At 39.7% G+C, this 25,999-nt stretch overlaps 1 protein-coding gene across 1 annotated transcript in view; it reads left to right on the top strand.

Moving 5' to 3' along the window:
- Nucleotides 1,883–25,999, top strand: part of LOC102170144 (guanylate-binding protein 1) — a 104,086-nt gene continuing 79,969 nt past the window's right edge. Inside the window, exons 1-2 of the mRNA XM_018045709.1 lie at nt 1,883–1,977; nt 7,322–7,530. Coding sequence (XP_017901198.1) covers nt 7,341–7,530 — 190 coding nt within the window. The 5' untranslated portion in view covers nt 1,883–1,977; nt 7,322–7,340. The remainder of the gene's footprint in view (nt 1,978–7,321; nt 7,531–25,999) is intronic.

Genomic DNA, 25,999 nt, shown 5'->3' with positions numbered 1-25,999 from the left:
TAACATGTGAAGAGTTTGGCCTAGGAAGCAACTGATAAATAAGAAACATTATTATTATTGTTGTTCACTTGGCAACAATAGAGGTATTAAGTGAGGTGGTTGATAGCATGGGTTCTAGAGAAAGACTTTTGGGGTTCAGTCATACTTACTAACTTGTGATTTTAGCACGTTATTAAATCTCTCTAATATTGTGATAAAAGTAAATAATATTGTGGTAAAAATATTGTGGTATAAGACTAAGAGGGGATAATGTATGTATAGAAGATGTCACTGGGTATGAATCAAGTGTGCAAAAGATGGAATATAACCTCATTTTTTATTATTTATTAAGCACTAAGTGCCAGTACTAGGATTAAGTATGGAGAATTAAAAAAATGTATGACACAGTCATTCCCCTGGAGAACTTACAGTTCTCACTTACTAAACACGAGTAACCAGCTACATTGTGACTGAATCTAATTGGACCTAGACAATCATTATATTAGGTTTTCTCATCCTAATACTTTTCAAACTGTCTCCAAACAAGAAAAAAACAGCATTATTTTAATTGATCCAATGGATCTTTCTCTCATTTTTCTTTTTAGCAATCTCTAAGATGTTTTCTAATTATAAAATTTAAAAGTTCCAGTTGAGAAGTCATGTCACGCTCTCTCACTAGCATAGATCTTGCAATTCTTTTGTAGCCTTCAGTTCAGTTAAGTCCCTCAGTTGTGTCCGACTCTTTGCAGCCCCGTGAATCGCAGCACACCAGGCCTCCCTGTCCATCACCAACTCCTGGAGTTCACTCAGATTCACGTCCATCAAGTCGGTGATGCCATCCAGCCATCTCATCCTCTGTCGTCCCCATCTCCTCCTGTCCCCAATCCCTCCCAGCATCAGAGTCTTTTCCAATGATCAACTCTTCGCATGAGGTGGCCAAAGTACTGGAGTTTCAGCTTTAGCATCATTCCTTCCAAAGAAATCCCAGGGCTGATCTCATTCAGAATGGATGGGTTGGATCTCCTTGCAGTCCAAGAGATTCTCAAGAGTCTTCTCCAACACCACAGTTCAAAAGCATCAATTCTTCGGTGCTCAGCTTTCTCCACAGTCCAACTCTCACATCCATACATGACCACAGGAAAAACCATAGCCTTGACCAAGTGGACCTTAATCGGCAAAGTAATGTCTCTGCTTTTGAATATGCTATCTAGGTTGGTCATAACTTTCCTTCCAAGGAGTAAGCGTCTTTTAATTTCATGGCTACAATCACCATCTTCAGTGATTTTGGAGCCCCAAAAAATAAAGTCTGACACTGTTTCCACTGTTTCCCCATCTATTTCCCACGAAGTGATGGGACTGGATGCCAAGATCTTCGTTTTCTGAATGTTGAGCTTTAGGCCAACTTTTTCACTCTCCTCTTTCACTTTCGTCAAGAGGCTTTTTAGTTCCGCTTCACATTCTGCCATAAGGGTGGTGTCATCTGCATATCTGAGGTTATTGATATTTCTCCTGGCAATCTTGATTCTAGCTTGTGTTTGTTCCAGTCCAGCGTTTCTCATGATGTACTCTGCATATAAGTTAAATAAGCAGGGTGACAATATACAGCCTTGCCGTACTCCTTTTCCTATTAGGACCCAGTCTGTTGTTCCATGTCCAGTTCTAACTGTTGCTTCCTGACCTGCATACAGATTTCTCAAGAGGCAGGTCAGGTGGTCTGGTATTCCCATCTCTTTCAGAATTTTCCACAGTAGCCTTAGATTCTGCTTTCAGTTTCAGTGCCATTTCTTTGCAGACATTGCCTGACAGTTTTGCTTTCTTGTCATTGGCTGTCTGGAAAATCTGAGAAGCCCCAGGAGATTGGAGGGATAAAGCAAAGCCCAAATTGCCAGTGAGAGAGAAACATGAAACCAAACTCAGAAGAAACACAAAGAGGACAAGCTCTTCTAACCTTCCAGTTGAGGCAGCTTTCTGCTCGTCTCTACAGAATCTCTCCACCGGGTAAGACTGAGGCTGGGTGGGAAGAGATTTACGGGAGGCAGCACACTTTCTCTAAAGCAATCATACTAAGACAGGCTGCGCAGAGCCTGATCTGTCATGAGTTCAGATGAAAGTCTGAGGTTGGGCAGCAGGGTGTCGTCTAGGTGCCCACTGCTGAGCTCTGTGTTGAGTTAGGTTCCAGCAGAGGCAGAGTCTAAACTGAGAGCCAGGAATGCTTCAAGATTCTTTCCTGATACTTTATTAAAGTGTCTTTATTTTTGACAAAACCCACTAACTAAAGCTCGGAGTTCACTTCTGTCTTTATTGAAAACTTTCCAAGTGCTAAAACATGGGGTCTACAAAAAAAGGCTACAGGTTATTGTAATTTGGGAGCTTACAAAATCTTTGTGCAGCCACTTTTTCTGGTCAGTAACTGATTGATCCTCATTTTATAAACGTGCTATGTCTCATGTTAAAACCAGACAATCTTCTTGCCAGCAATCCTTGTGGGCCACCGTTGTAAGAGGAAATGAGTACAGTACTATCATAGGGAAAAAAAAGAAAAGCTTTTTATTTTAGCCATCCCTAGAGAAATGGGAAGCCAGGTAGGTGGCAAGACTGGCATCATGTAAGATTCCAGTCTTCAGCCAGAAGTCAAAGTAATCAACTATAATAGAAGCAATCATGCTTTCTTGTAGGATAAGAATAAAAACCAGCATCCCTTAGTCTGTCTTTGTTGATATCTCAAAAAGTTAATAAAAGTTTTATTGTGATCATTTCCAGTTATAGGGATTGAGACATTGAAGTTAACAAGGTAAGTAGGGCATTACTAAAAGAAAACTTCAACTTCTCTTAATGCTATAAAATTATCAAATCATCAAGTCCTGGTTAAAGAGGTCATGACTAAAATCATGCGAATAAATACTTTTTATAGAACAGAGTTCAGAGAGGAAACATGATCATTTATAAGATCATGTTTCATAAGAGTAGCTTCATTACCTGAGGTAATTGAAAGCAATATGCCAGTTGATATATACGGAGATAATAAAGAATCAATCTTCAAACACAAGGAGGTCAAAATTTGGTAACATAATTGAGTGAAATATAGAGTGTTAACAAAAATTTCAGAAACTATGACCCGATTAAAATGAAAGTCAAGTCGCTCAGTCGTGTCCGACTCTTTGTGACCCCGTGGACTGTAGCCCACCAGGCTCCTCCGTCCATAGGATCTCCAGGCAAGAATACTGGAGTGGGTTGCCATTTCCTTCTCCAGGGGATCTTTCCGACCCAGGGTTTGAACACAGGTCTCCTGCATTGCAGGCAAACGATTTAACCTCTGAGCCACCAGGGAAAAAGTGTTTTATTCAAGGTTTATTAGGACTGCAGCCTGGGAGACAAGTTCAAGAAGCACTTAAAAACTTGTGTTCCTCTTGACTACAAAATAGAAAAAGTTTATAAAGGTCAAAACTAAGACCAGTTACTTAAAATTATGTGTTATGGATTATAATTAAGGCAAAAAGTAAGGACCTGAATTGGTTGCTGAATTGAGTTTAAATTGGTTTAAATCACTGAAATGGTTTTAAAGTTCCACAGGGGGGAGGAGGGAACCCTGAACCATAAAGTTGCAGGTAGCAGATGTTGTCCCAAATACAGCTGATGGTGTCCTTAGGTGTGATACAGGTCAGAGAAAATTCAAGCTTTTCATGTAGCTAGGATATGCCTTAGACTAAATTCTTAATGGCACTCAACTCTAGTTTTGTATGTCTGAACTATGATTACTCCATTGTAATTTCAATTTGTCATGAAGAGTGAAATTCAGATTAGAGGTATCAGTCTTGGCGAAAACACATGAATTCAGAAGCAGATCAACGGTTAAGAAGCAGTGAGTCACTAGACAGGGTGGACTGTGGCCTCTCAGGAGTGCCTGTCCCTGAGAGGAGGAAGCCGCTGGGCACCCTGAGTCTCAGTCTGATCCAGAACTTGCCCAGGAACAGACTTGGGAGAAACCAGGTCCAAGACTGGGTTAGAATGGCATGTGTTTCACATTCTATAAATGTTTGACACAATATTCCCCAGATGCAGGCTGCCTGTTACATATGCCTGAGGTGAGACAGCTCAGGGTGTCCTGTCCAAAGATCAAAATTTGAAGGTGAAAAGCTTTGACAGGAATTTTGTAATGAAGTCAGAAGATGTGAGACACAAGGAAAAAAATCTCCATGTTATGGAAATGGGATACAAGCTGAGCCAGTGGAAATGCAGTCTGGTATACCCTTCTTCTGGAAAAGAATTTGGCAATAAGCAACAAAAGTATACACTCTTGCCTTTTGACAGAGCAACCTCATTCCCCAGCATCTATTCTGAAGAAACAGCTGCAACAATCTGAAAGCAGGGTTATTCACTGCAGCACTGTAATTGAAAAACACTAGAAGCAATCTAAGTGCCCACACATAGGAGTGGTTAAGTAAACTATGGTATATACATTTAATGGAGTAGACACCCATCCAAAAGAATGAGCACGCTTTCTATGAAGTGATATAGAGTGATTTCCATATATTTGTAAAATGTGATCTTTCTTATTAAAAATGTGAATAGGAAAATATATCTGATTTATAGAAAGAATATCTAGGAAGTATCAACCAGAAACTAATTAGATTGGTTTATTCTCAGAGAATGGGTGATTATGAGGTAGTAAGAATAGAAATCCCATGGACAGAGGAACCTGTGGGCTACATGGGGTTGCACAGAGTCGGACACTACTGAGCTTTCAAGAATAGAAGGGCGGAACAGGAATGGAGTGGTCAGATGAAGAAAAAGTGACATTTCTCTGAGTATACCTTTTTGGAAAGCTCTGACTCTCACAACTACAAAATGTTTCACATACTCAACAAATAATCCCATACTAAAATTAACCAAGATGTGAAATAAGTGAAAATGTTAGTCACTCAGTCATGTCCGACTCTTTGCAACCTTATGGACTGTGGCTTGCCAGACTCCTCTGTCCATGGAATTCTCCAAGCAAGAATACTGGAGTGGGTAGCCATTTCTTTCTCTGGGGGATCTCCCCAACCCAGGGACTGAACCCAGGTCTCCCGCATGGCAGGCAGATTCTGAGCGACCACAGAAGCCCAACCAAGATGTGGAGGAGTCCTAAATGAAGCTCAAATAGTAACAAATGAAACTGACTGTGTTACAAATGAATAAACTAACAGCTCAAGAGGATGAGGAAGGAAAGAACTAACCTAAGAATTTCAGAATACAGTGTTTTGACTATATATATTAGGTTAAAGACAAAACAACTGTGTCTTAATAATGCACTTTAATTAGTAAATCTATTTATCACCAAGATATGGATTAGCAACTTTGAAACTATACATATACTAGGACTGAGCACATAAGCAAATTTATGATAATAAGAGCTGTGGCTTTCATAGTCAGAGTATGGAGTTGAAAGGTTAAGCTTGAGTAATTCCTGTTGTGTTGGACTGCAATAGGAAACATGAGCAGTATATAACATAGGGAGTCTAGCCTGGCACTCTGTGACAACCTAGAGGGGTGGGATGGTGGGGTGAGAGCAAGGTTCAAGAGGGAGGGGATATGTATGTGCTTATGAATGATTCATGCTGTTATATAGCAGAAACCAACACAACATTGTAAAGCAATTATCCTCCAATTTAAAACATCAGCAGGAAATTAAGGCTGTATACAGAAAGGCAGAAATAAATATAGATGTATCTTCATGTGCTAGTATTCATACATGTGTTTCTGAATTTGGCCCATGAGGGGACCTAGAAATAAGGTCACATCTAGTGTTATATCCTGGCATCAAACTTCCGTTATCCAAATAAGGGAATCAGGGTTTCTGGAGAAATAGCCAGGTCTAGAGCTGACTCAGGCAAAGTACAAGAAGGACCAGGAATACCTTGTGGTGCCACAAAGTAAAAAAGTGCTTAGAATATGACGGAAGCATGGCCAAACGACCCAGGAGCCAGGTTGAAGAAGCTCTCAAAGAACAAATCTGGGGCAAATTAAGCAACAAGTAAACAATAATTTCTTTGTTGTTGTTTAGTCACTCTGTTGTGTCTGACCTTTTGTGACCCTGTGAACTATAGCCCATCAGGTTCCTCTGTCCATGGGATTTTCCAGGCAAGAATACTGGAGTGGGTTACCATTTCCTTCTCCCGGATCTTTCCTACCCAGGGTTTGAACCTGCTTTTCCTTCTTGGCAGGCGGATTCTTTACTTCTGAGCCACAAGGGAATGAGAGTAAAGTACTAAACCCTACAGAATAAAATAAAATAAATGTCTGTGAGTCTATACTGATACAACTAAATAATTAAATGAGGAAATAAAACAGAGAAGACGGGATAGCTTGTTTGAAGTAGAACCTCAGCTAATGTTGAAGGAATGGTGAAGTACGAATGACCTACAGCAAGCACCACTGTAATGACTGCTACAAGCGAGAATCATTAGTAGTGGATGTTAAAACCAGCACTGAAGAAATGATATGAAGCTTTGAGGAGAATATATCTGCAGTCTCAAAAATATCTCCCCCCATGTTAACTTTTTTAATTACAAGGAGGTAACTGTAACTACAGTGGAGAAATCTGGCAGACAACACCTAAACCAAGTGAGCAGAGTTACCATCCCAGCACCAGAGTGTGTCCTACAGACATTATGAAACCTTTGGCAGGATACACCGAGACTGCCAGAATATCACAACCACGGCATTCTTGCCAAGAAAAGGAAAAACAACCTCAATTTAATTATGAGGAACCATAAGAAAAACCCAAACAGAGGGATATTTTGCAAAATGACAGGGCAGTCCTCTTCTAAAATGACAATGTCATGAAAGACAAAATGAAAATGAAGAACTGCCAATGATGAGAGAAGACTAAGCAAGGGTAGTGAGTGAAGGCGACAAAGGATCCTGAATTGCATCCTGGATCAGAAAAGGACGCTAGGAGCTAAAGGAAAGCTAGGACAAAACAACCAGGCAAAAGGAAAACTGGTGACATGGGGGAAGTGTGTAGCTTAGTTAATAGTATTGTTTCAATATAAAAGTCCCATTTCAATCATTGTCTGTGGTTACATAAGAAATTAATAATAGGGTAGCTGGGGAAATGGCACATGGAAGTTCTCTGTGTCCAGTGTATGCTTTTGTGTAAGGGTAAGCTCCTTCAAAATAAAGTTATTTTTAAAGGGAACCCTTGGACTAGTCTATAGACAAGCTTAAAGGGACCATTGGGCTTTTTAAAACACATAAGGAAAAAAGTTCAAGGAGAAAACCAAATTTTGGTCCTAACTGTAAAGTTCTCACTCAGATCACTGACTAAATGTTGGTTTCCATGCCATCTTTTCCCTTGAAGATCAGGGAACACCCTGGACATGGCCTCAGAGATCCACATGCCAGCTCCAAAGTGCCTCATTGAGAACATCAATGGGCAACTGCGGGTTAATCCAGAAGCTCTGAAGATCCTGTCTGCCATCAGGCAGCCTGTTGTGGTGGTGGCTATCGTGGGCCCCTACCGCACAGGCAAGTCCTACCTGATGAACAAGCTGGCCGGGAAGGAAAAGGGTGAGTGACATGGGCAGAGCCAAGCCAAGCCCCTTCTGTCCACCCACACTCCCAGCGTGCAGCATGGTAATGTGAGGAGAGGGAGTGAGAGACCAGGGAGGGATATTGAAAGCTAATTTTCATTTTAGTGATGGGCTTCTAACATTCATTCTGTGCTGGAGGATAAGAGTCAACTCTTTCTTCCCACTTCACCTTAACTTCCTCTTTAAAGTATAAACGTGTCTTTCTGAAAGGAGTACAGTAATTATAAATAAAACTAGATAAAAATAAATAATAAAACATTTACTAAAATGTATGTGGATTAACATCAAGTTTATAGTGATCTCTAAGGTAATACAAAAATTTCAGTTTGTACTGAATGTTCTAAATTCTCTTTTTCTCATAATTAAGATCAATATTGATTATGCTTTCATTTATTTCTTGAAATCTTGACTTTATTACCTAATGTCTCAATGTCCAGATCCAATCCACCTGCTATTAAAAATCGATCCTCATTTCCCCATGCCCCCTTGCAGGCATCTCTCTTGGCTCCACAGTGCAGTCTCACACGAAGGGCATCTGGATGTGGTGTATGCCTCATCCCAAGAAGCCAGACCATACTCTGGTTCTGCTTGATACCGAGGGCCTGGGGGATGTGGAGAAGGTAAAGAAATAAATCTTCTAATCCTGTTTATGTCAAAACAGTAGCCCTTCTTGCGCTATCACTTCCCACCCTTTGAATTGTGCTTCAAATATATACTATTAATGTATTATATTCTTCTTTTATTTTCTTTAATTAATTTATTTATTTACTTGTTTGTGCTCAAGATTTGCCGCAAATGCAATTTGAAGCAATCCAAAGTGAGCTTTATGTGAATTGTTGCATATCTTGGCCACACATATAAGCACTGAGAGTGGTCAGTAAGGCCCGCTGATATTTTTGTGACCCATAAAATAATGACTAATGACTTTTCAAGTCATTTTCCTTTCATATTGTGGAAAAACATTCTGATAAAGCTACTGAAGGTACATCTAAATCTAAGTAGAAAATTTATAAACACGTCTGACTTGTCAGAGTGGGAATCCAGAAAGATGGTGGAAATAGTGTTATCCACAGCTGTACAATTAGTGAAAAAAGCAGAGTATAAGACCTGATAACAACAGCTTTGTTCATAAAGGATCATACATTACTACTCTTAGAAGTCTTAGAAAAATCTTGTTAAAGGGGTTAACTATTTAACTATTTTAACTATTGTTCAAAAGGTGCCTCATCATGACATGTCATGGGAATAGAAGATCATAATCTCAGTTCCAGAGAGAGGTTTCAATTCTATTACCTGATCAAGTGCTTATTTACTTTACACTCTCATGTGCAGTTATATAAAGTCTTATTTAAATTTCACTACACCATTGATTTTATGTTTTTAAAATCATGTACAGATGGATAAAACTTTGCATAGGGAAATGATTAATGTGTTTCCAAATAGAGACAGCTGGGTCAGAGTCTGTCCATCTGAACTGGAATCATGTGCTCTTAGTTACTTGGCATGGCTTCTCCAATGACTTCTAGGGAGACAACCAGAATGACTCCTGGATCTTTGTCCTGGTGGTTCTCTTGAGCAGCACCTTTGTATACAATAGCATGGGAATCATCAATCAGCAGGCCATGGACCAACTACAGTATCCTTTTTGTGGACTAGACAACATGAAATCTAGAAAAGAACAGCTTCATTTTATCACCAGTTACAGTGGTGGTCCACTGCAGAAGAATTCAGGAGTCCCCTTCTTAATGAATCCCATTATGCTTATGCTCACCATCCCTGTTTACCTCAATCACCCCCAGAAGCCCAAGCCTTTCTGATCACACATCATCCTCAGACACTTAGCTGCACAAGGTTCTGTGTGCCTTCCATCTGAGTTAATATTTTTGGGTCACAGTCTCCTCGGGAGCTTCCTGTGTGTAATCTGAAGCTGACCCCAGTCCCTAGATAGCATGTATGCGTGTGTGTGCTAAGTCAATTCAGTCATGTCTGATTGTGGCCCTATGGACTGTAGTCCACCAGGCTTGTTGGTCGAAGGGATTCTCCAGGCAATAATTCTGGAGTGGATTGCCATGCCCTTCTCCAGAGGATTTTACTAACCCAGGGATCAAACCCATTTCTCTTAAGTCTCCTGCATTATCAGGAGGGTTCTTTACCACTGGTAGCACCTGGGAAGCTCACTCAGACAGTAAGGAGAGACAAAAGAGGATGGCAGGTCACTGGAGATTGGCAGGTGGCAGGTTTAATAAGCAAGGGAATTTACTTAGGTATGCTTTCTTAGGTGACTGGAAGACTAACAGATTTCCACACCCACCTGCCAAATTTTAAAGGTCTCTATAGATGCCTAACAGGATTCACTTTCATGCATTGGAGAAGGAAATGGCAACCCACTCCCGTGTTCTTGCCTAGCGAATCCCAGGGACGGGGGAGCCTGGTCGGCTGCCGTCTATGGGGTCGCATGGAGTTGGACATAACTGAAGTGACTTAGCAGCAGCAGCAGCATAGATGCCTAAATTGAACCTGGTGAGTACACAGTCCAGATGGTCCTAGCACCACATTACTATCTCAAGGAGGCTGTGGCCTCGTGCAGCTTCCAGCATGGGGAAGGCAAGTGCAGTGCACATTCCAAAGATGGAGAAGAGGGTGAGCATACTTCAGTTGCCTGGGTCCACCTCAGGGGACAAAACTGCAGTCATATTTGATCACCTGCCCCTACAAATATCCATTGCCAAACCCTTGGTATCCTCTAAAACTCAGGTTCTCATTCAGCTTCTTCTTGGCCTTTAAGTGTGGTAGTTCTTTGATTCTTGAGCTTCTATTCTTCTTTTAGTCCCTAGGCGTCTCATCCACCCTTGGACTTTCACTAGCACCTTTATGTCAGTTACTGTGACATTTGTATAAGCAATCATGACCACCACTCTCAGGTACAAAATTGTGTATCTAGTTGATTACAAGTCTCCATTTAGATGTGTAAGAAACATCTCAAACTTGACACGCAAAAACAACACAAAAATCTTAAATATTTAAGTGACTATAATGAATTGAATATGATCATGCTTCTGACACTATTCAAGTAGAAATATATGGGGGATCTTTTTTTAAAAATTAATATAATTTAATTGGAGGATAATTACTTTACAATGTTGTGACGGTTTTTGCCATACATTGACATTAATCGGCCATGGTTACACATGTGTTCCCCTATCCTGAACCTCCCTTCCCTCTTCCCTCCCCACCGCACCCCTCTGGGTTATCCCAGAGCACCAGATTTGGTTGTCCTGCTTTATGCATCGAATTGCACTGACCATCTATTTTACCTATGGCAATATACATGTTTCAATGCTATTCTCTCAAATCATCCCACCCTGGCCTTCTCCCACACACTCCAAAAGTCTATTCTTTACATCTGTTTCTCTTTTGCTGCCCTCTATATAGGATCATCATTACCATCTTTCTACATTCCATATATATGCATTAATATACAGTATTTGTGTTTCTCTTTCTGACTACTTCACTCTGTATAATAGGCTCTTGTTTTATTCACCTTATTAGAACTGACTCAAATGTGTTCCTTTTTACAGCTGACTAATATTCCATTGAGTATATGTACCACAACTTCCTTATCCATTCGTCTGCCAATGAACATCTAGGTTGCTTCCGTATCCTAGTTACTGTAAATAGTGCTGCAATGAACATTGGGGTACATGTTTCTCTTTCAATCTGGGTTTCTTTGGGGTGTATGCCCAGCAGTGAGATTGCTGGGTCGTATGCCACTTCTATTTCCAGTTTTTTAAGGAAACTCCACACTGCTCTCCATAGTGGCTGGCCCAGTTTGCATTCCCACCAACAGTGTAAAATGGTTCCCTTTTCTCCACACCCTCTTATTTGTTGTGGGCATTTTGATGAAGGCCATTCTAACTGGCATGAGATGATACCTTATTGTGGGTTTGATTTGCATTTGTCTAATAATGAGTGATGTTGAGCATCTTTTCATGTGTTTATTAACCATCTGTATGTCTTCTTTGGAGAAATCTCTGTTCAATTCTTTTGCCTACTTTTTGACTGGATTGCTTGCTTTTTCGGTATTGAGCTGCATGAGCTTCTTGAATATTTTGGAGATTAAATCTTTGTCAGTTGTTTCATTTGCTATTATTTTCTCCCATTCTGAAGGCTGTCTTTTCACCTTGCTTATAGTTTCTTTCATTGTGCAAAAGCTTTTAAGTTTAAATAAGTCCCATTTGTTGATTTTTGGTTTTATTTCCATTACTCTGGGAGGTGGGTCATAGAGGATCTTGCTATGATTTATGTCATTGAGTGTTCTTCCTATATTTTCCTCTGTGAGTTTATAATTTATAGTTTCCTCTATAGAGTTTTATAGTTTCTGTTCTTACACTTATATCTTTTTCCATTTCAAGTTTATTTTTGTGTATGGTGTTAGAAAGTGTTCTAGTTTCATTCTTTTACATGTAGTTGAACAGTTTTCCCAGCACTTGAAGAGACTTTTTTCTCCATTGTATATTTTTGCTTCCTTTGTCAAAGATAAGGTGTCCATACGTGTGTGGAATTATCTCTGGAAAAGTCTTAAATTTTTGACCGAAAGCACCCCTTCAACATCACAGTAAATTTCCATAGCACTCATAGAGATTATTGGATCAAAAGCTTAGTATTCATCCTAGACAATTCCTTTCTTTATTTCTTACAAACTATTGCGCACAGTCTGGTCAGCTCCCCTGTCATAGGTATTTGCCCAGGCTGGCTAATTCCCACCACTTCTTCAATGGTAATTTCAGTTTAAGCTTCCTTCTTCTTGCCTCCGGGTTATCTTCTTAACTGCCTAACCTTCTCTTTCTCTTCTCTCTTGCCTCTCATAGGTACAGCACCTGCCAGTTTTTGTTTTAAAAACAAACATCAGGTCATATTCCCCTCTCAATTTAAAGCTTCTCAGTGGCTTCCCATTAAATTTAGGTTAAAATTCAAACACTTTCTATGGCCTACAGTGCCTACATAGTCTGGACCTTAGCTATTCCAGGACTTCTGCCCTAGCCACGCTGGCCTCCCTGCTGTATGTTAGACACACTCAATGGTTTCCCCTCTGAGGTTTTGCAGGAGCTATTTCCTCACCGGTGCATTAGTACATGGCAGCCTCTCTCGGTTCATTTAGATTTCTGCACAATGATCACCTCAGAAGGAATTTACCTGAACCACCACTTAAACCAGCACCATGCACAGATACACACAGTTATTCTCTAAAGTTTAGCTGAGATTCATTTTTCTTCAAGGCAACTATTATCAATATCTCAGGTTTATTATATTTTTGTTTACTTGTTTATCATCTGTCCCCCTCTGCAGAATGAGTGTGTGTTAGTTACTCAGTCATGTCCGACTCTTTATGACCCCATAGACTGTAGCCAGCCAGGCTCCTCTGGCCATGGAATTCTCCAGGCAAGAATACTGGAGTGGGTTGCCATTCCATTCTCCAGGGAATCTTCCTAAGCTGGGAATCGCACCTGGGTCTCTGGCAATGCAGGCAGATTCTTTACCTTCTGAACCACCAGGGAAGCCCTCACTAGACTATAGATGGTAGCATTTTCTCACTCATTGCAATGTTATTTGTCCCTAGGACAATTCCTGGTTTATAGTAATTGCTCAGTAAGTGTTTGTGGAATGAATGAATGAGATAATTAAGAAAAATTAGTTTAGATAAGCTTTGGGGAACAGTATAGCATAAAAGGTGCTACTCCTTTTCTGCAGTTTTCCTGTGTTAGCATCACAGCTATATGACAGAGCTGACAAGTCGAATCAGGGCAAAATCTTTACCTGATGAACATGAGGTCCAAGACTCAGCCAACTTTGTGAGCTTTTTTCCAGACTTTGTGTGGACTCTGAGAGATTTCTCCCTGGAGCTGATATTAGATGGACAACCCATCACTGCTGACAAGTACCTGGAGTATTCACTGAAGCTAAAGCAAGGTTACTGGGACTCATGTTTGGCAAACAGAAAAAGAGAAAACAGTATCAGAATGACCAATTCAATGCAGATGCTGATAATTATAATTTTATAACTTTGTTATCCTGGCTGTTTTATTAGAGGAAATGAAACGTTTCTTAGATAAATCAATGCAATCTAATTTTAAGTTACTTCCTTCTTGGAGAAGGAAAGAAATTTCATTTCTCTACCACTTTAATTATTGGGTCTGATCCATGATTAGTTAATTTTTACCTCTTTATATAGGATTTGTGCAAATTACAAAGATGAAGCGTATATATTTGAAGTAGCCTGAAGCTGTAAAACCTCTGATTTTCTTTCCTCTAGGAAATGATAAAAAAATTAAAAACTTTAACGAACCTCGGTTATGTATCCGAAAGTTCTTCCCAGAGAAAAAGTGCTTCATCTTTGATGCCCCTGCTCATAGGAGGTGCCTCAGCCACCTGGATCAGCTACAAGAGGAAGATTTGAACCCTGAATTCAGAGAACAAGTTGCAGACTTCTGCTTCTACATCCTCAGCCATTCCAAGGCCAAGACTCTCTCAGGCGGTATCACAGTCAATGGGCCTCGTGAGTCCCTCTTATTCACTTTCCTTACCTGGACTTTCCTACTGCCCATTATAGACAACAGAAGTGGGAGGCATGAGGATTACTTCTGACAAATACAGAGTCTAATGATGCCAAGGAAAACACACCACAAGGGTCACATTGTGAATTTTACATATGAACCAAAACTATTTCTGGTATTATCTAGTATTCACAGGAGTCGGATGAATAAAGATAAAGAACTAGAATCTTAATTCTCCACCAACTTCTCAACTCCATTTTTATGAAATTCCTTCCAGGAGAGGTGTATTATTGACAAAGTCAGGAAAAGGCAATTATTCCATGTATGTGAGGCTATGCTTCTCACCTTAACACAATGCTCTTGTTAATCAATGCAAAAATGTGTGATTAGGCACTCTGATTAGGAGTGCCTGCCAAGTACCAACCACTGGGCATAATCTTCATTCCAACATGATGGGAACAAAAGGTACTTAAGCTATTTATGTAACCCTAAGGATTAAACACGGATAAGTACAGGGAACCATACCTGCAAGGACCTGCGGGTGACTTCAAGAAAGTTAAAGTCTGAGCCCAGTGAAAAGATCTTGAGGAATGACAGGCAAAGAGGTAAAGATATGTAATTTATGTTTCATACAGTCTTTCAGAATGTTTTAGATAATGTGCTAGAGGGATGTACATGAAGCAACAAGAAGATGAATGGTACTTGCAATATTTTATAATAAATGGGGACTATGTAGGCTAAGATAGTGGCAATAGAGACTGTCAAAATTAGCAGAATCCTCACATATTTTGAATATCAAATCCATAAGTTTAGATGATGGAAGGCATGTGGGTATGTGGAAGAAATGATATGGCAGTGTTAAGATTGACTCCAGGATTCTGAGCTTAAGCGACTACTTGAACAGATGTTATTTACTAAAAGAAATATCTGGAGGAGGAATAGTTTTCCAGAATGGATGAAGTTGTTTAGATCTGGATTATTTACTATTGATTTTCCTTCCTGCCAATGCAGGAGACCTAAGAGACCTGAGTTCAACCACTGGGTTGGGAAGATCCCCTGGTGGAGGAAATGGCAACCCACACCACTATTCTTGCCTAGAGAATCCCATGGACAGAGGACTCTGGCTGGCTACAGTCCATAGGGTCACAAAACGTCAGACATGACTGAAGTGACTTAGCACACGTTCATATAAGTGATATCATATGATATTTGTCTTTCACTGTTTGATTATTTCATTTAGTATGATAATCTCTAGGCCCATTTATGTTGCTGAAAATCACATTATTTCATTTCTATGGCTGGGTAACATCCCATTGTATATATGTACCATATCTTCTTTATCCATTCACTGTTGATGGACATTTGGTTGCTTCTATGTCTTGTGTGGGGCTTCCCTTGTGGGTCAGTGGTAAAGAATCCACCTGCAATGTGGGAGACCTAGGTTTGATCCCTGGATCAAGAAGATTGCTCTGGAGGAGGGTATGGCAACCCACTCCAGTATTCATGTCTGGAGAATCCCATGGACAGAGGGGTCTTGTGGGCCACGATCCATATGGTCACAGAGTCAGACATGACTAAAGTGACTGAGCATGCACGCATGTCCTGATCATTATAAATAGTGCTGCTATTAATATTGGTGTGCACACAGCTTTTCATATAGTCGTTTTCTCTGTATATATGCCCAAGATTAGGATTTCAGGGTCATAAGAGGACTCTATTTTTCATTTTTTAGGGAACCTCCATAATGTTCTCCATAGTGACTGCATCAATTTACATTCCCACCAACAGTGTACGAGGGTCCCCTTTTCTTCATACCCTCTCCAGGATTTGCTATTTGTAGACCTTTGAACAATGGCATCTGACCAGTATGAGGTGATAGCTTAGTGTAGCCAAAAACTAGTAGTTGTAGGGCCACAAACCACTCCAGTTTCCCAAGGCTGGGATTTCATAGTATGTAAGACTTTCAGAGTTAAAACCAGAATTCCCTGGCAGACTTGGATGAATTGGTCACACTGCATGGAGCTCTGATGAAAGAATATCTAGGAAGACTCTCTTATTGAGGCCAGACCCAGAACTAGTGAGATGCATCACGTGTACACTTACATTTACACACACATGTGCTTGTGTACATTAAAATCTCTCCTTGACCTTTATATGACTTAGAATAGAGAAAGGAAGGGGAACTCATTAAGAAAAAGAAAGCGAGATTCAGGAAGGCTAAGAAAAGATTAAGACTTACCATCTTGTCTGCAAAATATCCTTACTCTAACCCATTTATTCCAATAGCTTTCGTTTGGGTGAAGGAAGAAGGAGGAAAGGGAAGCTTTAAACTATTCTGAACCTAGAGGGTAACAAAATATCCCATCACAATTCTTCTTAAAATTTCTTAAAACTACTGTTTGTAACACTTGAAAAGCATAAAAAGTGCACGATCAGTTGACTCAGAATGATTACATTTGCATGCTCAGGAATAAACTAACACAGCTTGTTCCTCTGTCTCACCAACTCTTAGTCATTGTTTTTTAAATTCCCTTTCATAGGTCTAGAGAGCCTGGTGCTGACATATGTCAGTTCCATCAGCAGTGGGGATCTGCCCTGCATGGAGAGTGCAGTCCTGGCCTTGGCCGAGATCGAGAACTTGGCTGCAGTGCAAAAGGCCATTGCCCACTATGACGAGCAGATGGGCCAGAAGCTGAAGTTGCCCACGGAAACCTTCCAGGAACTGCTGGACCTGCACTCGGCCACTGAGAAAGAGGCCATTGAAGTCTTCATGAAGCACTCTTTCAAGGATGTGGACCAAGTGTTTCAGAAAAAATTAGGGGTATGTTTGCTATTTTGGTTAATGAGAGGAAGAAAAATCTGAGCCTTTCTCTTTTTTGTTTTTAATTGGAAAATAATTGCTTTACAATATTGTATTGGTTTCTTCCATACAATAATGTGAATACGCCTCTCTTGCTATAAGTAGTCCTCCCAGAGGATAGCAGCCCTCAGTTATATGTACTCATTTGCACTCTTTACTAAAAGAACAGACTGTTCTTAGCCTTAGTCCTGGAGACTATGGTACCATGACCAACTATGGTTATTAAAAATATCCTCATCTATTAATTTCTACCCTATAGATGCCATATTTTAATCAAACAAGTAAACTGCAACACTGTATTTACATAAGATTATTTAAATTTATTTTTTAGTTTGAAGTTAGTCAAAGACACAGTGGTTTCATGTTCCCTGCTAATAATATAGGAGAATTTGCTTCTTTGTGAAAACCCTAAAAACTTATTGTGTTTAATGTAAGGCAACAATAAATATTCAGAAAGACAAGAAAGAGAAATCAATCATTAGCATGCTATTTGAGGACTCAAGTCTGAGTTCTTCCAAATTAAGGAAGGATTGTTGTATGACAAATTATCATTTGACAGATGACAATCCCTTCCCTGACTTGTAGGGCAGAATTTTACAAATCATACCTTCCTGCTTTCAAAGGTTCTGATGAAACTAAATAGTGAAAGTCAGCAGGCTATGGATGTCTTTCTAGACCAAAGAAACATGCAAATTCTCTTCTATAATTGAATGTAGGTAAAAATGATGTTCTGTAGGCTTTCTCCATGCAGACATTAACTGCAGTACAATCTCCATTACCTTCATTAGCCTTTTATTGAGAAAATATGCAAAAGTGCTATTACTTTAAAGAACATACCACTAATCATTGACCCTTTTGAGCACTTACAGAGAAGTCACTGGGCTTAACACTTTGTACCGCTGCATATAATCCTGACAGGGAATCTATGAGATAGATACAATTTCCTGTGTTTTACCAACAAAGAAATCTCATTTCATGAAGGTTGAGGGTCACTAAGTCACAAATTGGTGGAACCAGGAACTTCTTGCAGGCCTGTCATAAGGACAATTGTGTGGTAAACTATTAGGAACTTAAAAAGAGAAGTTTCAAATGGAGCAGTGTTTATGCTTTGAGAATCATTCTCTGAAGCTAAAAAACTACAGGGAAAAAAGCTTCAGATAAACACAAAGAGAAGTAGAGGCATTTTTTAAACCAGCAATCTGTTAAGAGTTTTCTAGAATCTCCCAACATGATGATGGGTGTGTTATATTTATGTGCCACATTCTCTGCAGGAGAAGCATTTCCCAGTAATCCACGTTGGTTCACATCCTCATCCTGGCTCACGGTGCCATTTGTGCTATTTTTCACCTCACAGGACAAGCTACAAGCAAAGCTAGATGACTTTTGTAAACAAAACATGAAAGCGTCCTCAGATTACTGCATGGCTTTAATTCAGGACAGTTTTCATCCTCTATATGAAGATGTGAAGCAGGGAACATTTTCTAAACCAGGATGTTATTATATATTTATTAAGAAGATGAATGAGCTGAAGGATAAGTACCACCAGGTCCCCAGAAAGGGGGTACAGGTACACTACATACTGATCACCTTTTCTGGGGCCTCGCTGAAGTGACTCTTTCAAACTACAGTGGGAACAACAAAAATGCAATGGGTCAATGGTGCCTGTGGCTTTCATTGACAATTCACCGGTTTATTCAATAGGACAGACTGCCGTGAGATGAATACCAGATTCATCCCATGGTAGTGCTTCTTGGAAGCACAGATGGGAGCCCTCAAAAACTTTTGCAGAATTTATTTAATAATTTAGTCATTCTATCATCCAACAATTCTACTCAGGCCTAACAATATGTTTATAACTAGGATTGCTGCTGCTGCTGCTGCTGCTGCTAAGTCGCTTCAGTCGTGTCCGACTCTGTGCGACCCCATAGAAAGCAGCCCACCAGGCTCCCCCGTCCCTGGGATTCTCCAGGCAAGAACACTGGAGTGGGTTGCCATTTCCTTCTCCAGTGCATGAAAGTGAAAAGTGAAAGTGAAGTCGCTCAATTGTGTCTGACTGTTTGCGACCCCATGAACTGCAGCCTATGAGGCTCCTCTGTCAATGGGATTTTCCAGGCAAGAGTACTGGAGTGGGGTGCCATTGCCTTCTCTGGTAACTGGGATTAGTGCAGTTTAAAACCAAGCAAGTTCTTTCAAAGTATTCATCAGCAATCAATAAAGTATAGCTTACAGCAAATCTAATAATAATAACAGTTCACATATAGACCTTATTTTGTGTTAGGAAACAAATGGGCTTAACTCATGCTATCCTCACTAGAACACTGTGAAGTACATGATGTCAATGTCCTCATTTTATAAATAAGAAAACTGAGGGAAGTAAAATAACTCACCCAAGATGTACAGGTAGTAAGTGGTACAGCTGAAATGGACACACTAAAGGAAACTCTGGGCTCATAAGTATGCTTCTGTGCCAGTATACTCAGGTTATATCAGTTAGAATTAGGTTTGGGCACATATTATTAAAAAACAAAACAAGAGTGTCTTAAAAACACAAAAGTTTCTTTCTCTCTTATATACAAGAAGTAAGGCAGAGGGGTCCAGGCTGCTATGACAATTCCACAATCATGCTGTTCTCAGACTCTCCTGTTGTGCTCCATCACCTTAGCATCCATCCTCCATCTTCAAGGTCAATTCATGGTGTAAGATGGCTGTTGGAGTTTCACCCATTCCTTCTGTATTACAGATAGGAAGAAAGGGGGGAAACAGAAGATAAAATGTCTCTGGGTCAACTCTCTTTAAGGTGATCTGCAAAAAGCCCAATATAACACCATTGCATAAGTGGTATTAGCCAAATTTTAATTATATGGCCACCTCCAGCTACCAGGGAGGTTGACTAAAAAAATGCAGTGTTTTATCATGGCCCATGATGTGCCCCGATGGGGAAAAAAAAAAATAGGTTCTATTACAAAGAACAAAGGGGAGAAAAATATTAGGGTGACTCTAGAAGCTGCTATCCCAGCAACAAAAATAGCCCTGAAGAAAAATAAAGTAGGGTGCAGGCCTAGGAGAGGAAGGGAACATGGTCCTATTTTATATGTAGGATTTTAGAGAGGGCCTCTCTGGTGAGATGCTGTTTCAACAGTCTTCAGGGAAGTCAGGAAGTAAGCCAAGTGAGCATCTAGAAGAAGATAACTTCAAACAACAGAAAATCCCAGGATGAAATGGTTTCTGTCCAACAAATGTGGCAAGAGGGCAATGAGCAAAGAAAGAGGTGGCAGGAGGTGAGGTCAGAGAGATGCTCAAGGCCAGAGGCTAACCAGATAGTATCCTGGAGGGCCCTGAGAGTAGTTTCAGTTTTACTTGAAAAGAGCTGGAAAATCAGCAGAGGATTTGGCGCATCAGAGTGAAGTGATCTTTCTTAAAGTGATACGATGCTAGCTGCTCTCAGGAAATCAGACTGTAGGGGAGCAAGAGTAGAAGGCAGTAGGGAGACCAATTATGAAGCGAATACCATGGTCCAGGCAAGAAAAGATACTATCCTGGACCAGTGTGTTTCGGAGAAATAGGTTACAACTGATGGGCTGTTGCTGGTTTTATTTTGAATCCAAAGTAAATACCATTAGCTGATGTAAAGAACAGCCATAAGGTTTGTAATCCATACAATTAGAAGATCAGCTTTACTGATTACATTTCTAACATTGGGGTGACTGAGTTGAGGCAAATTTGAGGGTGGATCTAGAGTTGGGTTTTAAGCCAGTTTGAAATAGTATTCATTAATAAATTCTAAAGTGGGTAAAATGAAATTGAATTGAAACATGTACTGCTAGGTTTTCCTTTAACCCATAATATCTATTTCCTAATTCTAACTTGGTCTGCCTCAATTGACAGGAGAGACACTGAGGAAATATTTGGATTCCAAAGAGGGTGTGGTTGATGCACTTCTAGAGACTGATCAGTCGCTGACAGAAAAGGAAAAAGAGATTGAAGGTAAGAATAGCTGAAAACACTGCTGCTGCTAAGTCGCTTCAGTCGTGTCCTACTTGTGCAACCCATAGACGGCAGCCCACCAGGCTCCCCAGTCCCTGGGATTCTCCAGGCAAGAACACTGGAGTTGGTTGCCATTTCCTTCTCCAATGCATGAAAGTGAAATGTGAAAGTGAAGTCGCTCAGTTGTGTCTGACTCTTAGCGACCCCATGGACTGCCAGCCTACCAGGCTCCTCTGTCCATGGGATTTTCCAGGCAAGAGTACTGGAGTGGGGTGCCATTGCCTTCTCCGTGAAAACACTCTAGATAGTTAGAAAGCCCCAGAAATGTTAATATTAGCCACATTGGTCCACCTGAAATATTACTACAGTGCAAAAAATAGCAAGTATATTTCATATTTTTAAAGGATTCTTTACTTAACCAATATTTATGTTAACCTGTCTTCTGATTTATTCTCTTTGTTTAGTTGCTAATTTGTATCCAACTCTCTTGCAACCCCATGGACTGTAGCCTGCCAGGCTCCTCTGCCCATGGCATTCTCCAGGGAAGAACACTGGAGTGGGTTGCCATGCCCTCCTCCAGGGGATCTCCACCAAGGTTTCAAACTCACATCTCCTGCTTTGGCAGTCAGATTCTGATTGTTCAGTGCAAAAATAAACACAAGAGGCTTTCCTCATGAGATAAGCAAACAAGTAAAAAGGGTGAAAGCAGAAATAAGGCTATAAAAATAAATTAAGATTCTCATATTTCTCTGCTTATTTTTCTTCTTAAGTGGAATGCATGAAGTCTGAAGCTGCCGAAGCTGCAAACAAAATGTTAGAGGAAATGCAAAAGAAGAATGAACAGATGATGCAAGAAAAAGAAGCGAGTTATCAGGAACATGTGAGGCAACTGACTGAGAAGATGGAAAAGGAGAGGCCCCAGTTAATAGCAGACCAAGAGAGGGTTCTAGCCCTTAAACTTCAGGTATTCAGTTGTAGCATCTGCATTCTATCTTCCACTGTGCTGAATCAAAAGTTCTTAGAAGTTAGAGCATTATATCTGTTTAAGGACTGTTCTAGCCCAAACACTAGTAGACATTTCATTTCCTTACTGCTTCTACCCCTAACCATCTCTGATAATTGAAGTCTATCTTGTTGTTTAGTTGTTAAGTGGTGCCCGACCCCTTTGTGACCCCATGGACTGTAGCCTACCAGACTCCTCTGTCCATGGGATTTTCCAGACAAGAATACTGGAGTGGTTGCCGTTTCCTTCTCCAGGGGATCTTCCCGACTCAGGTCTCCTGCATTTCAGGCAGATTCTCTACCATCTGAGCCACCAGGAGATTCCATGTCGTACCATGAACCACATACCCAGGCTGCTAGTTTCTTCCTGATCTCGGGCTGTTCTCCAACTCTATGCCGAGTAGGGATGTCTACCCTGTAACAGAGCATGGACCAGTGTGGGCTTTCTCTCAACTTATTTCTGTTATCTCTGCTCCAAAATTTGGCGACTCGTACTAAATTCCCTGATCAAACACCTCTTGTGATTCTGTATTTTGTAGTAACCTTCCTATGGTGTCCCTTCATCTTCCTTGCCTTCTTAGATATATATTTGGGAGTTTGTGTGATATAGAGCTGAGATAGAAAAAGACAGTTTTTCTTTAAAGACTGTTGTTTCAGGTTGAAGGAGGTAAAAATTTAATTCTAGGGGTCACTAATATTTTAGAAACCATAAGAGAAGAATATTTCTGAAGCTAAATAAATCCCAGAAAAATTTTGATAGTAGACACAAGAAAGAGGGATATAATGAAAATTAAAGGAGGAAAAGATTTCAACAAGAAGTTTCATAACCCATGAGGGATTAATATAGGTATAATTTAGTAAATGTGGGAAACGTTTTAAGTTGTGTGTGTTCAGTCTCCACTTTCCCTTTTAGGAACAGGAACGACTTCTCCAGGAGGGGTTCCAAAAGGAGAGCATGAAACTTCATGTTGAGATTGTATACCTCAAGAAGAAACAGGAAGAACCACTACCATGTAATATTCTCTAAGGACCATAATTTCCTAACCAGTTTCTATCTGTTAAGAACGAGTGCATGAGCAACTTCAAGATGTCAAACAATTGACACTAAACTTGATGTCATAAGATGCATTTTCATTGAGGCTTAAAGTTTGCAAAGATGAAATAAAATGTGAAGGTAGTATTTAACCATAGAAGAATTCAATTTATGATTAAATATAGTATAAATGACAAGTATGATACCTCACTACAACCTGTGTTTGAAATCATGCATATTGACTCTAGAGAGACTTTTAGTTGTGTAATTGGGATACATTTACATCCAATTTGGAGATATCAGAGGTGTTCTATTCAGTGTAGACTGTTTCCCCACACATAAACCACCCCTCTAAATATCCTCAGCCCCATGGTCTTACTCAAGGATTTACTTTGGTACTGGGATGGAGTTGGAGTGTTGTGTACACAGGAAAAGTCTGATGAGAGTGTTCAAAGTCATGGAGCACAGTTAAGCATTACTCCTGCTAAGCAGTCACTAGTCACATGACAGCTTCCAATAAGAGAGACCTGGAACAATTAACTTCAGGGTGCAGACAGTGTTCAGTTCTCCACTGGGTGGAGGCTGCATTGCTGTGATCACTGATGGGATTCCTGAACACTGTTAGGGGAATTACTAGCACCTGTGTGAAATGGATGTATGAGTGGATGTTCAACGTTCTTTGTCTAGAGAATCCCTCTAGATAACTACTGCCCCATTTCTAGGCCATACAACGTCTATTTTACTCTTCTTTTTTTAGTTCCCCTCACGCACAGTTCCAAGAACAACTTCTACAATCACAAAAAGGAAACTTTAGCCCAAAATTCCTTTCTATTCCTTTGAGAATCATAACCATAATTCTTCAAAACTTTACCTAACTCCATTTTTCTTTCTTCCTGTTTGCTATGACATCACAGCCTGGGAGCCACTCAAGGCAAATGTCTAGTGTGGAAGGACAAGAAACAAGAAAAATAAAAATAATTCATTAATACAAAAAAATATTAATCTACCACAATTGTCTTAGGACATGTATCACTTAAGGTTCTCACTGCAACTAACAGTATCTTCTCATTAACTTAAAAGGAAAATGATTTTTAAGCCTAGTAGGTACCAGACAGATTCTCCAAGATGTTAAGTGAATCAAACTCTACTGATCTTTCACCTAGAATAATACCAACCACATGGGAAGGCATCTCAAGAGAAAACAGCACATCCATTATTATCTGGTACAGTGATCTCCAGATCACATGTTAGATGCTCTATCAATGTCAGGTCTAAGTATTGGATGCTTCCACCTTTATATCTGAAGTAAATAAATCCCCCAAGAAAAGTTGCATTGAGGGTTGCTATGTCTCCATCTTGGGCTTCCCTAATGACTCAGCTGGTAAAGAATTCACCTGCAATGCAGGACACCTGGGTTCAATCCCTAGGTTGGGAAGGTCCCTTGGAGAAGGGAATGTCTGCCCACTCCAGTATTCTTGCCTGGAAAATCCTATACAGTCCTTGGGGTCAAGGATATGGCAACTCACTCCAGTATTCTTGCCTGGAAAATCCTAAGGACGGAGGAGCCTGGCAGTCTACAGTTCATGGGGTGACAAAGAGTTGGACATGACTGAGTGACTTCACTTTACTTCATGTCTCCATCTCAATCTCACAAAAGTGTATCTTCCTGGCAGAATACAAATCACATGCCTCCCATTGGAGATCTGGAAATGAGAGTTGTCTATCTTCCACTTTGGAAATTACAGTCTCATAATGAGAGCCATTTCCACCCACATTAGTGTCAACTGATTCTTCTAGGTAGATTTCTGGAGATAAACCTTATGTTAGAAATAGTGATAATAACCCAATAGTATTATCATGTACATCACATACAATGTGATTAAAAATTTTTTTTCTTTACCATGATCTCAATATTCTTTTTAACTTTTCCTCTGTTATTTTGTACCTAATGCCTTATATTTCACATACAAATCCCACTTGGTTGTATTATATATATTATTCTTTGTAGACATTACTGTATTCAATTTGCTAATATTTTGTTGAGAAATTTTGCATCTTTATTCCTGAGAAATGTTTGTGTGATTTTCTTTTCTTGTAATGCCTTTGCATGGCTTTGGTATTAGGTTAATGTTGATCTGACAGAATGAGCCAGGAATATTTCTCTGCTTCTATTTTCTGAAGGGGACTGTGTACAATTCACATGATTTCTTCTTTAAGTGTTGGGTAGAATTCACCATTGAACTCATCTGAGCATGGTGCTTTTTGCTTTGAGAGATTATTAAGTATTGATCGAAATTATTTGATAAATTTATGTCTAATTAGATTGTCTGTTTCTTCTTAAATGAGTTTTGTCAGAAAGTGTCTTTCAAGGAATTGGTCCATTTCATTTAGGGTATCAATTTCATGGATGCAAAGTTGTTCATACTATTTCTTGATTATCTTTTTAATGTCCATGATATCTGTACATTGTCCATCCTTAATTTCTGGTAACAGTAATTTACATCATCTCTCTTTTTTCCTTGTTAGCCTGGCCATAGGCTTAATGATTTTGACTTTTTTGTATTTGTTGATTTTTAATTGATCTCTTGTTTTTCATATTTAGGAATTTCTACTTTAATTTTAAGTTTTACTTTTCTTCTGCTTTGAGTTGGAATTGCTTTTGTCTTTCTAGTTTCCTATTGCGGAAGGTTGGGCTTTTTATTTTAAATTTTTCTTCTTTTTTTTATATGTGCACTCAGTGTTATAAATGTATCTTTAAGCTCTGCTTTCACAAAATTCTACAAATTTAGGGAAGTAGTATTTTCATTTTTATTTACCTCAACTATTTTAAAATTTCTCTTGAGATCCCTCCTTTAACCAATGTGTTATTAAGAAGTGTGCTACTCAATCTCCGCATATTCAGGAATTTTCCAGCTTTTTCTTACAGATTTCCAGTTTTTTCAATTGTGATCTGACAGGAAACATTGTATTACTTCTATTCTTTTAATTTGTTGAGGTGTAGTTTATGACTGAGAAT

The sequence above is a fragment of the Capra hircus genome, chromosome 3, assembly GCF_001704415.2.
Source record: "Capra hircus breed San Clemente chromosome 3, ASM170441v1, whole genome shotgun sequence".
Taxonomy (NCBI): domain Eukaryota; kingdom Metazoa; phylum Chordata; class Mammalia; order Artiodactyla; family Bovidae; genus Capra; species Capra hircus.
Note: the sequence above shows the minus strand (reverse complement) of the source record. Positions and strands in the feature narration are given on the sequence as shown.